Here is a 14,172-nt window from a genome sequence, read left to right on the forward strand (position 1 = left end):
TTTAATTACATCGATAATAATTAGCTGGTACGATTTTCCCCTGGTTTTCGTCGCCGACCGGGCTACCCCTGTTATTTTGCTTTTTTTCGTCGACCACGTGTTGCCCCTCCCCCCCGGCTTACGCGAATCACACTTATGTTATTCTTTCGGAGCTTTCTTCGGGGGCGTGCATACATACATACATATGTATTATATATATATACACATATATATATAATAATATGTCTATATATACATATATTTCTTTCCGTGTTTGCGTGTCCGTGTACATTCGTGTGTTAGCTACGTGTACGTGTGTCTGTGTGTTTGTGGTGGGGGATTCGACGACGTACGTTCGTTATTATTATTATTATTATTCTTATAACTCTTTTCTCTCGCCGTAATCTCTCGATTGCTCGCGAAGCCGCTGCGATTCAACACACCTCTATCTCTCCCCTCCTTTCGTATTCGTTTTTTTTTTTTTATAATCGTTTATTTGTTACTTTTTTTCTTTCTTTATTTATTTGTTAGCATTTGTAGTGAACACTGGAGTCGGTGGTGTGGGGGTTGCAAAAGCGGGAAAACTGTCTCCCGTCCCTGCCCCCCGTTATTAGCACGTAGGTCCCTACGTGGGGTGCGTATGTACCGTAAACACCTCTCCGATGCGGCTGTCTTCGTCTTCTTCCCTCTTCTTGCCTCATGCTTCTGTACCGAGCTCCCGGAAGCGACTTATCAGCCATTCGCCGTCATACCCATCTCCTGACGTCTCTACCGTTTCTTCGTTTCCCTTCGTTCCCCCTCGTTTCCTGACGACGACTTCTTTTCTCCCTTCTATGGAAGAAATCGCTTAGTGGCACCCGACTACTTTCCTCCCCTCTTTCGTTCGTTTTCGTTCGCATTAGTTCGCATTCGTTCGCTTCCGTTCTCTTGTTCTTGGTCGCTTGGTTCTCCCTCGTTCGATCGCCTTCTCCCTTGCTTTGTTTCTCGTTGCCGTCTGATAATGGATTGGAAGCACCCCTCGTATTGACAGACTATGGACAGAGTGCGCGTGGCCGCGCTCGCGCTCGCGCAGCCGCCCACGATCACAATTTTCAAACAACAGCCAGCGCGCACGCGTACACGCGCTGTCGCTAGCGCTCGCAGCTAGCGCGACTACGACGACGTGTGAAGGAGGCCTACGTCAGGCACCGTAGGGAGCTATAGCTGTTCTTCGACAACCGTCCCAGCACTGGCCACCACGCTGCCACCGTCTCCTTCACTGCAATCACACCAACAAACATGTACTATCTTGCCTGCTTGGCCGTAAAATCTGAAATAACACTGCCAGTCATTTGTTGCTTGAAGAGGAAACAGCGGAAGGTGATGCACGAGAGAGTGTAACTTGTAACGCAATGGAAGATTTCGTAGGATACGCGCTAAAATTCATGGCTATAATGGGAGTACTGAATGAAGAGGGAGAAAGGAAGGCAGACGAAGAAAATACGCGGAAGTGGACGACTTATAATACAATAGCAGAATCCGTAGGAAACGCGCTAAAAGCCATGGTTTTTTTTTAACCCTTTGACCGCCACGACGCAAAGAGCCAGTTCCGCTTGACACAAAAGCGTGCATAGTTGGCACGGTTAGCGACGATCGCCCATAGGCATCGACAGCGCGGAGCGTCGACCCAGGTTGGTCGCCTAAGGGCGTAGTCGGCCGTCAAAGGGTTCAGCGATACGCGTAAACTGGGACCTTAAAGATCGAAAATGATGTATAAATACCTAGTAGTCAGACGTCAGTCTCGATGCTCATACAGACTGGATTAATATTGTTATTATGGCGAGGGTTGTAGTTGGGCTTCTTCGTAATCTCGGGATGAGTGATCAGTATGCTATCTCCGAAATCCTTGATGTCCGACTCCGACTCCGACGTCGAGCTCTTCTTCAGGTGTTGACCTGCGAAACAAAGGGAATCAGTTCGATACGTTTTGCGGATTAATTCGATCGCCGACTTTCTTCACGGAAACGAGGGAAAACGTTTGAACTGTTGATCCTTCTAACGGCTCGGTATCGATAAAAAATAACAATTTGGAGGATCGTACATCGACAGGAATTAGTTCTGAATGTGCAATCCATCTTAAATTGATTCAGGTTAACGATTTACTCATCCTTTGTCTTCTTGAAGCACTCTAAATAATTTGACTTCTTTCTGTACTTCTTTTTCTCTAATTCTTTATATTCAAAGCCAATTTAATCCTAAATCCAACATAGATTTACGGACTCTTCTGTGTGATTTCATTCGTAATAAAGCGATTAGTTCTTTGAAGTATCGAGAATGAACATTTACGATTTAATCGTTCAGTAATACATATCTGAGACGTTCATTTTTGTTACCTCGACACTCTATAGGTTTTAAAATTTAACCATTTGTTAGTCACATGGAACGAATAAATAAATAATCGCAGAATAAGAGAAAACAGAATGGCGTACATGACATGACTGTGAAGCAATTATTATGTGGAAAATGGAGATCGAAATTAAAACCGCACGATCTATCGCACGGTATATTATATTTTATATTTTAGTATAGATTTAAGAAAAATGTTATTTTAGTAGTAAGAGTAGTTAATAAGACAACGAATGTAAAGTAAGAAGACTCACTAAAACATGTAAAATATTGTGTTAAAAAAAAAAAAAAAAAAATTATGTATCTGTATGGAAGGCAGAACAGTTGGGTTACATCCACTGCCAATAAAGTTTCAATCAATCAATCTGTCGCACGGTCTGTCATGCCTCTCAGAAATGTCTGAATTCGAATTTCTTGAGAATAAGACCGCCGTTGACAAACTTTTCTTTTCCCCGATTTACTTTTCATCGCAGAATCACCCACTCTTGCCCGTTAGGTTGGCGAAGAACCGGGACTGCGGCAGCAGAGAATTCGAACGTCGCTGCACGAGCCGCCAACAATGGCTCCCCGTCCGCATCCGAGGAAACATGGAGCGCGTGCTCGAGCGAGAACGAAAACGAAAAATAAAAGCCGAGCCTTTGATAACAAACGTTGATGCGGAAGCATTCGGGAAGCATCGGGGATCGTCTGTCGGCGTTTAGGCGAAGTGCCGCGTGCCGTACCCGGCTGGCTTTGCTCGATAACAACTGCGAGCTGGAGAGGATTGCGCTCGTTGCAATGACAGTAGTCCTCGACGTTCGCCGTAAGCACTCGGCCAGGGGGGGTGGAGGTTACTGCGTTTTCAAGTTGTCGGCTCTGCCGACAAATCCCGGCGAGAGTATGTACCGATATCGCGTGTCTACGCCCCTGCTGTCACAATAGTTTACCCTGACTCTAATCCGCTTAGGCGCGAGCGCGGCCGGCTTTCTTCGATTTTTCACACCTTCGTAGCTTCTTCGACCGAGCCGGGACCAGCCGACCGCTGCTGTCAATTAGTTAACAAAGCGACATTTACACTGACTGCAACTCTCCGGCGATCTTTTAATCCATCCATTTTTGGTTCTTCGATTCGATCTATCCCTTTCGGTTCTTCGATTAAATGGATTCTATTGTCGAACAGAAATTAACTTAGTTCTTTCTACAGGCTGCGCCAAGTTGACCATACCTATCTTTCTATACAGTTTTCTAACTCAATTATATGGCTGAACTACCATGTATGGAGCACATACTAACTAGCCGTTATCATTACCTCAAAAATTAGAAATCTTTATTTAACGAAATTATGTTTGTTCTCTAACTATGTTATATATACATATCTAATAACGCCTAATGTAAAGCTACTACTTTTACTTATTATTGAGTTTTTATTTTCTGAGTAGTACTTTCGAATTAGAATTAAATAGATCGTTTAATCTTTTTGTTACCTCGTACTGAACAAAAGCGTTGCAATAATGACAGTGCTTCTCTATTTTATTATTTTTACACAGGAAAACGTCAGATTGATATACATACATAGTTCGTTCGCTTAACCCGTTGCCATACGTCTCCTTCACGGTTACAATAACTAGAACGTTTACGATAATAACTTCTTGAAAGAAAAAGCAAATTTATATTTATCATGTGACTACATTAGTTAGAATAACTAAATGCCGATGATAAGAAAACAGAATAGCGTTTACACTGAACAGGTTAATATTAAAAATCGAAACAGTCTAGTCGATATACGGCAAACTGTTAAAGCGAAGCGAATCTGCTCCAACGCACGATGGATCCGGTAGGTTCGAATCGTCGAAGCAAACCGACTTTGTGTCAAACCTGAGACCAGTTGTTGGTTCTTAGCAAACCTAACTGAAAAGTACGGAGATCCGTTATTTTGGTGCAGCTTGCGAGTTGGCCGCTAAAACGGCTATCGAAGGATCAACGAAGCTCTGTGTGTACTATAATTCCGCTTCGGTTCCAAAGTGACCGCGGGAATTCGGAGCTGCTAGACCGATGGGACCAAAGAGTAAAGGCTAAAGACTATACAGGGCATTCCAAAAGTTACTCGCAATCGGGAAACGATTTCCTCCTAAGGTGACTTGAAATAACTTCGTTCTTAGCGAAAATGCAATCCGTGACTTTGTTTACGAGTTATCAACGAAAAACACCGACTAATATCAGCTAACGCGTTTCGGTCTAGCCAATCAGCGGAACCAGTCTTCGTTCGCTCGTTGATTAATGTTTTTCGTTAACAGCTCGTTAACTCGTTAACTCGGAGAAAATTTTTGTAAAGGGAAAAGTTACTTGAAATTAGTTTAAGAAGTTCTTCTCTCCGATTGCTAGCGACCTTTGGGACACTCTGTAGGCTAAACTAAGAGCAGTACTACGTGGAGGATTAGACTCGTACCTAGAGTGCCAGGGAGATACGGGCAGCTGGTCACGTGATTGAAGTTGTGCGACTGCATCTCTTCCTGGTCGGTCTCACGATGATAGAAGTAATTGAAGTTGGAGACGATGACAGGAACGGGCAGGGCGATCGTGAGCACGCCGGCAATCGCGCACAAAGAGCCGACGATCTTCCCCCAGACTCCCACGGGCCTGTACACAGAACGGAAAACGGTCGCTTTGATTCGCGGCCAGCCGAACGGAACCTGGAGAGCGGTCGTAAAATAGCGTTCGTTCCTCGTTGAGAAACTCGGTGCTAGGTGTGGTGTTTCTATCTTGTGTGAGTTTGCCGTGTCGAGTCGAGTGTGGCGCTACTTATGCGGTACTGGAGGCTCTCCTACAGATACACACAGAGACCGGCGTGCTCTCTCGCTCTCACCGACAAAGGCCGGTGGCCTGTGATCGGTTGTCTATCGAGCAACGATCACACGTTGTTTCTCCTCTGGATCCCTGGATCCAGCGGTTTCGGGGCTGCTACACAACGCTTTTCTACAATCGTTCACGCGCGCACAATCGGACAATAATCAAAGCGTAATCACACAACTAGAAAACAGAAATGGCCCTCGGCTTTCGACCGTGCTCTTTCGATTATGTACACCGGGTCTGTAATGGAAGCATTAATTCACCAGGAACACTACTCTTGGTGGCGTAAACAGGTTCACGCTAGACTGCAGAACTTAGGGCCTCGCAAGATTCGCGGAGTTTTAACCTTGTTAACCCTATCGCGGCCGAAAATAATTGTCGGCTCGCGTTCGAGGCTTCGATCTGAAATTTTCTACGGTGTTCGTTTCGAGAATCTTGGTTAAATAGGATGGTGAAAACTAGTAGTTCTTGCACTCGATTGCTCACACAAGGGTTAAGAGTGTTAAATTCTACGAAACCTTTTCTGTTCACCCACTCGCCGCATCCGTGCCCTGGAAAATTGTGTCAATTCTCTACACCTGTGCTTGAGATGCAATGCGTTCACCGAAACATAGGACTGCGCCGCAGTTCCGCAGTCTAGCTCCGACTATCCCGAGCAGTCGACTGCGACCGGACCGGTGGTGTATAGTAAAAATGAAGTTTCTTGGTTTACCTCCGACCATTCTCTGTCTCCCGAAGATCACGTGTTGCCAGGACCGTGTGTACCTGTAGCGATTCGCGTGTCTAATAAGAAGCGGGCTCTCTAGGCTAGACTAGGGGACTAAAGTGACTCTCTAAGAAGGCTCCTCTGTTCGTGTGCCGATGCACCGTTCCAAACAAGCGCGTGCCATTCCGTTGCTGAGTTCCGAAATCGAACCTTCTAACGGTACGACATGCAGCTCTCTCTCTCTCTCTCTCTGATTCTTTTTTTGGGAAAATGGGAAATCAAAATACAAGGTGGAGACTACTGTTTCTCCGATCGAATCGGATCGAGCCTGATTCGCCGTTCGTCCTCTGTCTCGGTGGTAGAGCAAGGTGGTAGCAAAATTTCATCGGCCGGTTAAACCCGCGGCAGGGGCGAACCCCGTCAAACGCGCTCCAAATGTAACCAAATGCGGTCGAATTAGATTTGAATGCAATCAAACGCGGCGTAGTACGGTCTCGACGCGATCAAACATAGTTTAACTGTGGCCAAAGTCGGTCGAACTCGAGCTAGTAGAATTAAATGGGGTCGAATTTGATGTAATGCAATAAAACGCGGTTTAACACGGTCTAAACGTGGTCTAGATGCAGCTAAGAGCGGTCAAACGCGATCTAAATGCGATCAAACACGGTTCAACTCCGGTCAAACTCGGTGTATTGCAATAAAATAGCATCAAACTCGGTCTGATGTAATCGATCATAGCTTAGATTCGACTAAACTCGGCCACGTATAACGATACCACTCGAGATCAAAAGACGCGAACGAGGAATCGGCTCGACGTTTCGCGTTCGTTCGACATTTCGGCTCTCTGTCTTCCGTCTCTGATTCAGAGACGCGAAGCTGCGAACGCGAATATCTTGGTATTGTGATCCGGTTGCAACAGTGTGTTGTATCGGATACAGTGCTCCACGCATTAGTGCATCTTTCGTTCGAATCGACAGAGACAGAGGTTTATACACGGTTTTCGTGACACCTGAAACGAGACTTCGATTAAAGTATTACTCGGTCGTCTGAAATATAGATCTGTTTGTTTTCTATGGTTGGCAGAGGGATAATCGAATGGTACAAGATACTCGCAGGCATCATGCATCGGTGGCTCTGCTAGCGCTAATCCGGGGCGAGAAGCGTTTCGCTAATCCGTGGAGCAGTGCAACGCCATGTCGCAGATACATCGTGAGCCTCGATCTGCGAGTCGAGTGTCAGCGGTTCGGTGAGTCTATGTAATTAAGAATATAATTGCAAAAAAGAGATATCATTCCTGCAGGTGTCACTGTACTATGGGCCTTCGTGATCCATGACTGATGGTGGTAGCAGTGATGACGACAGCGTGGTGGAGCAAAATAGTCGGTGGACGTTCAAGGGGGGACGAGTCTTTTTTTTTCAGTTAGTTAGTCTTCTTGTGGAGATATGGTGTTTCATGGGAAAGAAACGTTTGATATCGCGAAGGAAGGCATGCAAGTAGAGTAGCTGAAGAAAGGGAAACCGGAAGTCAGGGAATCGCTGAGTCTGCTGAAAAACTGATCGAATATCCTTTTCCGATGTTTGCACGAGTTTTCCACCTTGATTATAGAATCGCAAGCGATACTATTTCTTACCAGAAGATTGGATTAACGAAGCTAATTGTCCAGAGGTTACGATCAGTCACAATGTCGCACTACACGTTGCAGTAGCGCCGGATTTAGCATCGAGCAATAATTTATGAAAAGAAGCGTCGATGGTTCGACGCATACTTACGCATCCATTGCGTACATATTTCACAGCGTGACAGACAATGAGACGAGCGTTGGAAAAAGCTCTCGTGCGTGTTCATGTTATTCTGAAACTATCGGAACTTTTTATCAGGAAACAGAAATAGAAATAGGAAACGGGAAAACAGGTCGATGGATTTTCTCCCCGTAATTGCCTGCACTCCGATATTTTTGAGAAGTTCGATTATCATTGGGCGAGACCGCGCACCCCTGGAACTAATCAACTAAGCGGGACGAACTGCGATATTGAGTTTCTAAGGGTGCTGCTGGCGGAAACTTCATAATCGGAGATTGTGTACCTCCGTCTACAAATCTACGGATTGTTTAAGAACACACCTTCGACAATGTTCTTTCTCTCGAAAAGAAACTATAAAAGGATCGCGAAGATTGCGTGTCGAGATCAAACAACCCTTCAAACTGGAGCCTGCTTCTTTTCAATAATGCTTCTCTGAAACAGTGTCTCGTTTCTCGAAGAAAATTGTGAAAGCACTCGAAAGATTGCGTCCTAGACCTAGAAAATGTCGGGAAAAAGAAAAGATATTATTAATATCTTACTAGCAATGGTCTTACGCTTCTCTCAGTGCATGTGACCTAAAAGAGCGTGTTTAAACTGCAACGTCAACAATGTGTCTAGCTTAAAAAGAGTGGCCAAAGGACGGCTGAATTGCGTTCCAGCATCAGAAGATCTCTTTTTAAACCTCCTCCAGTAATCCTTCTTTTCTCGAATGAAATGATCAAAGGGTCACCGAGATTAGAAAATTCCTTAAACCACAACCAGGTCTTCCCCAACAATCTCTGACAATATTTCTTGTCTTCGCGAGACTCGCGAAAGTAACCTGAATCACGGAAAATCCTCTTCAACAGAACGATGCCCCCCTTTAACAAAACTTTCCCCACAATAGCCTTTCGCTTCTTGAATAAATTGACCGGTGAACCCTTTACCTGAGACCTTTCTCAATACCTTCCTTGAATAAGACTATCAAAGGACCACTGTCGCTGTGTTCAGAAATCAGAAGCCCCTTCAAAGCAAAAGTCGGAGATCTCGAATATTTCCGTGCTCAAGAAGAACTTGTGAAAGCACCCGAAAGATTGCGTTCAAGATGCTCGAGGCTTTTCATTCAAAGAAACCGCTTGCAACGAACTACTCTCTTGCCGATCGACAGTCTAAGAAACAAACGTCAGAGGGAAAGGGACGAATCGACCTCGTCCGATATAACCAATTTGAAGGCACGGCGGCAGAATCGAGTTAATAAGCCACGGAGCAATCGACGACTGCGGTTTTCAGCGATCTCGATCGCGATCTTGTCGGAAATCTGTGGGTCCGCGTTCGTCGCATCACGGAGACGTCGAACCGCGTCGCGGCGCGCCGCGTCGTCGGGGGCATACGAAACTGCGATCAATCGCGGCAATGGGTACCGAGAATCGACGTAACGAGACGCGATGCGACGTTAGGTAGTCGGGAATGGAGGACTGCTTTCAAAGTATATACGGTTCAACGGGAAAGCTGGTTACGCGAGAAACGGGCTCTCGATAGAGGAAGCGAGTGACGCCGGTCTCCGACAAAGGAGTCAGCTTGGGCTGGATGCGTGCGTGTGCAGCCTGTATCGTAATGGGAAACTGGAGCGGGCCTCTTGCGCTAGACAGCGACGAGAGAGCGAGGAGAGTTACTCTCTTCTCTCTCTCTCTCTCTCTCTCTCTCCCGCTTCTGTCGCGCAGGGCGTACCGTTCAACTTTCACGCCCTCAATAGCTTTCTTGTCCTCTATTCGGTGCGACGACGGACACGTCAACGGAATTTTTGCCGGCTCGATATGCTCGCTCGATCGGCACGTTCTGTCCGCCGGAGTTTATCTCAACGGTGACAACCTAATTTGCCCGTTGCCGCGAGTCATCGAGCTCATTTCCACCCCGAGCCAATAGCTTTTCGGAAGTACCGCAGCTCGTTTCTGAAACAATTTTTACCGGGAATTTCGCTCGGTAAGATAGAAGATCTGTAAGCCACGTGCTTTGTTCTACCAGAAAAGTGGTTGTCTTTTCTTTGAAACAAGAATAGAAGAATCTGTTGCGACTACCGTGGTGACTTTAGGGTTCGTACGATTTTACGACCGAAAATATTGTAATAAAAATTTGTCGTAGTAATACGTATAATCATTGCTGTCATTTTGTAGGTACAATCCCTGGCAAAAAGGATTCGAACATCATTTAAAATTTAGTGAGCTTCTAAAAACTGAACTAAACGCCTTGAATTTCTTTTAAACGCCAAGTGGACTAGTTTATTGTACTTAAAGTTTGCTATTACTTGGAAAGACAAAAAGAACTGTGGTTTGTTACCTCTTTTATTTGAACCTTGTATGCATAATAATAATTTCACTAAAATTGGTTGTCGCACATTCAAGTTGGAAAAATTACCTGTCTTTGGTTCGAATGCGTAAAAAACTACGATTTTCACTTATAATAATGTGAATCGATTTCAATAAAATTTTCAGTATGTATATAAGCTACCGAGATCTACAAAGCGCATGGTTTAAATTTTCGTTCTTAGTGTAGATAAAAAGTTGAAAATCGGAGTTGATTCGTCAGTCTAAGTAATAGCAATATTAACAAAATATATTTTAGTTACTTTACAGTAAACCAGTATGCTTGACATTTGAAAAATATTCGAGTCACTTAGTTCAGTTTGAAAAAAGCTATCGCGTTTCAACTCTTTGAGGCACGGGATTTCCCATGTGGCACAGAAATTTTGTAGCGTTTTTAATTAAACGAAATTGGCATCTTTTTATTGAAAGCATATAAAAGCATAAATCCGTAATAATTCAACTGAATATGTTGTTATATAATAAGACTTAAATAGTCCTACCGTGCCATGTGGGTTTATGAGCAAAAGTCCAGCTATTGCACCATTACATGGTAGGTTTAAAAATGCCCCACCATGCATTACCGTACATCAATAATGTGGGACATTTTAAATCCCACCGTGCCCGGAACAGTCAAAAAGAGTTCGTATATTTCTTGCCAGGAGTAGTAGTAGAAGAACCACGGACGGGAATACACAGTTAGGATGGGTAAGATAATTTTTGCATCGAGTAATATGTAAATCATCGTACTGGTGCTTCGTGGCACCGGGAAGTTGAACGCCTTTCTTCCGAGAAAGAAATACAGGACGAAGTTTTGGTATAATTTTATAGAGGGAATGTCGTAGCAGTCGCTAAAGAATCGGTCTCGAAATCCGAGGGGGGATTGGAACTAAACTGACGTCACTGCACAGAGAGGAGAAACATCGGGAGAACGTTTCGATTGGCCAGCATTTGTGGAAGCGAGTTTCAGCTCTTCGGGATCAGGTAGAACGACCGAGTGCGACGGAGAATTTTGTTCGCGTGGGAGTAGAAAAAGACTCACGGATGCACCGCTGCGTCTGAGGAAAAATCGATGGATTTTTCGAGGGGGATGATAGCGAGTCCCAAGAGAGGATCGAGTGAAACCGAGCGGATTTGGTCCATCTGCGATCGGTGGGCTCGCGATCCCGTGGCCGTTTCGATACGGGGCGTTTCCAAGAAACGAACCCGAGTGCCCGAGGACACTTATTGATTTACGGGAGGCAATTGCTCAAGAAGCCCCCTCGGCGTAACAGCGAGATCTCGAGCCTCTCTCCACGGACGCTCTCGAATCTCGAGGGCTTACCGCGGACCACGAAACTACCCTCGTCGATATTACAATGTTCTCCCGTGTCGCCTCGCGCCTAGAAACGTGGACGGTTTGCTGGGGAGAATGAGAGTGAGAGGGAGACACCTCTCTCTGTTTCTCACCTTCTCTCTCTCTCTCTCTCTCTCTCTCTCTCTCACTTTCTCTCTTTCTCTATCACGTGACTCTGCGACCCGAAGCAAACGTTGCCTCAAATCGGACTTAATCCGAGCCGTCCATCCCTCCGCGTCGTGACCCGACTCGTAATTATTGTTTTTCTTAGCACCCCGGCGGGAACGGGCCGAGGAGAGGTTAATTCGCGACCTTATTTGCTACCACACATCCCCCCGTTCCCGCGATCGAACACCTTCGAATGTCGTTCGACCCTCGACGACTGTGACTGTCGACCTAGCAACCTCGAAAATTCCACGAAACTAAAGCAATTTATTTAACGAAATGGAAATCGAAATGTCGAGGCCTGCGATTCTCAATGTACTCTTGTAACCTTATTGCAGGCCTGGCAAGGACTTTTCTGCACTACGGTGGAACCGTAGTAACAGAAATTAGATTATTGGAATATAGCCTCATTTTACTACACAAATTGTGCAGAATCTGGCGATATTGATACTGAATTATTCAATGATTCTCAGTTAATGAAGAGAATCGCTCTTAGAAACTATTTCAGTTGTTTCTGCTGTCACTGAGAGGATGAGTATGGCATCCAAGAGTTAGAGGCTGCTACATAGAGTGTTTGGATAGCCTTCATGGCTATTGGAGCACGAAAACTGCAATAATTCTATCAAAAAACTGTAAAAAGATTCAAAAGTGTGTCACGAAGTGGAACACTATGATAAGTTTCGTTGATAAATTAGATCAACGCAATCAACGAACAATAACAATTTGAAAGATGAATGAGACGTGTGCAAGAATGATGATCATGAGTGGCTCTCGCGCTTCGGGACTGAGATTCTCGCGAGAAACGTGATTCGTCGGACGAAAGCCACAGCATCGATCGTCCTACGAATAGGAAAATCGGGAAATCAACGAAGGAACGTCTCAACGGAAGCTTAGAGGAACGGACGCAGATAGAACGAGAAGAAGGACTGATTCAGCGAGGAAACGAAGAAAAAGAAAGCGATCAAGCCGCTTATAGACGACCAGGATGGAAGTCGGGAATGGGCGGAAAACTATTTTCAATATTTTGTTATCTTCTTTTCAATCGGTTCAACTCCGAAATAAATTATTTTGCTCGAAGCGCGTAGTTCGAAGGTATCAGCAAAATGTTAGCGTTTCGTTTGAAGTTTCTATGTATAGATAATTTACGTATCTGGATATAGATCTTTAGATATTTATACAACTTAACAATTTGTCAATTACAGGCCATGAAAATATTCGAACACGTTTTAACACGAAATAAATTGTAAAACATTGAATCAAATGGCTTGAACTTTTTGATACGTTAGACGGTCTAGATTACTAAACAAACGCTACAGGATTTTTTGTAAAATTTAGAATTTATTAAAATGATAAAAAAAAAAAAAAAGAAATTTTAGTTTCAACTTATTTATTTGAATGAATAATTAAATTTAGATGATACCAGTAATTTATATTTATGACGAAAATTTTATCGAAATAGATTGACGTAGTTATGAGTTGGAAGCAGTGCAAGATGCGAACAATTTTTTGTTAAAAGAATCGTTTATCGCTCGTAACAACGTCAATCGGTATCGATGAAACTTTCACCATGCATAAACAAATAACCAGGGTCTACACACTGCAACGTTTAAAGTTCAATTATTCACGCAAATAAAATGTATTTGCCATTTGCCATTATTTGGCATCTTTCTTAAAAGCACGTTCTAATGGAACTGCAGAACCAGAATATTTTAATTTATTCATCGGATTACTAAAATAAACGTATTCGCGAGCGTGACAGATTTGTTTCCGCTACTCAGACGGCGCGAGTGAAATTTAGTGGAAAGTATTGCTTTATTCGAACCGTGCATCGGAAGAATCTTTCTCCAAGCTGTGCCCATCTGTGTCGGATATGGGGGATAGGACATGTTCCCGGACGATTACACAGAAATGAAGTAACGAGGCGTCGATGTTCCGATCGATGAGTCGAAGCGTGTCGGGAGTAGGAGGATTGCGAGCAGCTCTCTAAAGATGCAATACAGAAAAACGTGTGCGAAGAACAGAAGGGTTGGGGTAGTGTGTCTGTGTGCGTGTTTCACTGAGGGCTGACAGAACAGTGATGGTGGAGAGAGAGAAAAAAAGAAATGAAAACGAAACATTCCAAGAGGCTGCGAAGAGTATATAATAATATAATATAATGTAATATAATATAAAACTCGTAAAATGTAATATAATATAATAGAATTGAATACAATAGAATATAATGTAATATAATATCGTATATATGGGAAGATCGAAAAAGTAGCGTGCTCAATATTCTATCAAGCACTAATAATCGTAAATGTCACCAAGTCACCAAAGAAACGAAACTAAAAAACTGAGATCGAACGAGTGATCGAGAATCCGTGATAGATCCAAGGACACTGGAGATAGGTTCAGGTGTGGATAAACATCGTGCTTCCGGTGGAACAATAGAGAGATAGAAGAATAAAAAAGGGGGTGGTTGTGGGATTGGTAGAGCGAGTGACAGTAGTAGATCCGGTTATGGTTGGCATATAAGAGAGAGTAGAATATCGGGAGCAGAGAGACATAGTAGAAAAACGTAACAGATTGAAGTTTCTAAGTAAATAAGTAAGTTAAGTTAAGTTGAGTTGAGTTGAGTTAATTTAAGTTAAGTTACG

At 44.0% G+C, this 14,172-nt stretch overlaps 1 protein-coding gene across 17 annotated transcripts in view; it reads right to left on the reverse strand.

Moving 5' to 3' along the window:
- Positions 1-305: 305 nt before the first annotated feature.
- Positions 306-14,172, reverse strand: part of Shaker (potassium voltage-gated channel protein Shaker) — a 246,968-nt gene continuing 233,101 nt past the window's right edge. For 14 of the 17 annotated variants that reach the window (XM_078186981.1, XM_078186982.1, XM_078186985.1 and 11 more), the window contains 3 exons: positions 4,790-4,980; positions 1,740-1,913; positions 306-1,237 (listed from right to left, as the gene is read on the reverse strand). In XM_078186981.1, coding sequence (XP_078043107.1) covers positions 1,747-1,913; positions 4,790-4,980 — 358 coding nt within the window. In that variant the 3' untranslated portion in view covers positions 306-1,237; positions 1,740-1,746. Of the gene's footprint in view, positions 1,238-1,739; positions 1,914-4,789; positions 4,981-14,172 lie in introns of those variants that run through there. The other 3 variants (XR_013494535.1, XM_078186983.1, XM_078186984.1) reach the window with 3 other exon arrangements.

This window comes from Augochlora pura, chromosome 7, assembly GCF_028453695.1.
Source record: "Augochlora pura isolate Apur16 chromosome 7, APUR_v2.2.1, whole genome shotgun sequence".
Classification (NCBI taxonomy): domain Eukaryota; kingdom Metazoa; phylum Arthropoda; class Insecta; order Hymenoptera; family Halictidae; genus Augochlora; species Augochlora pura.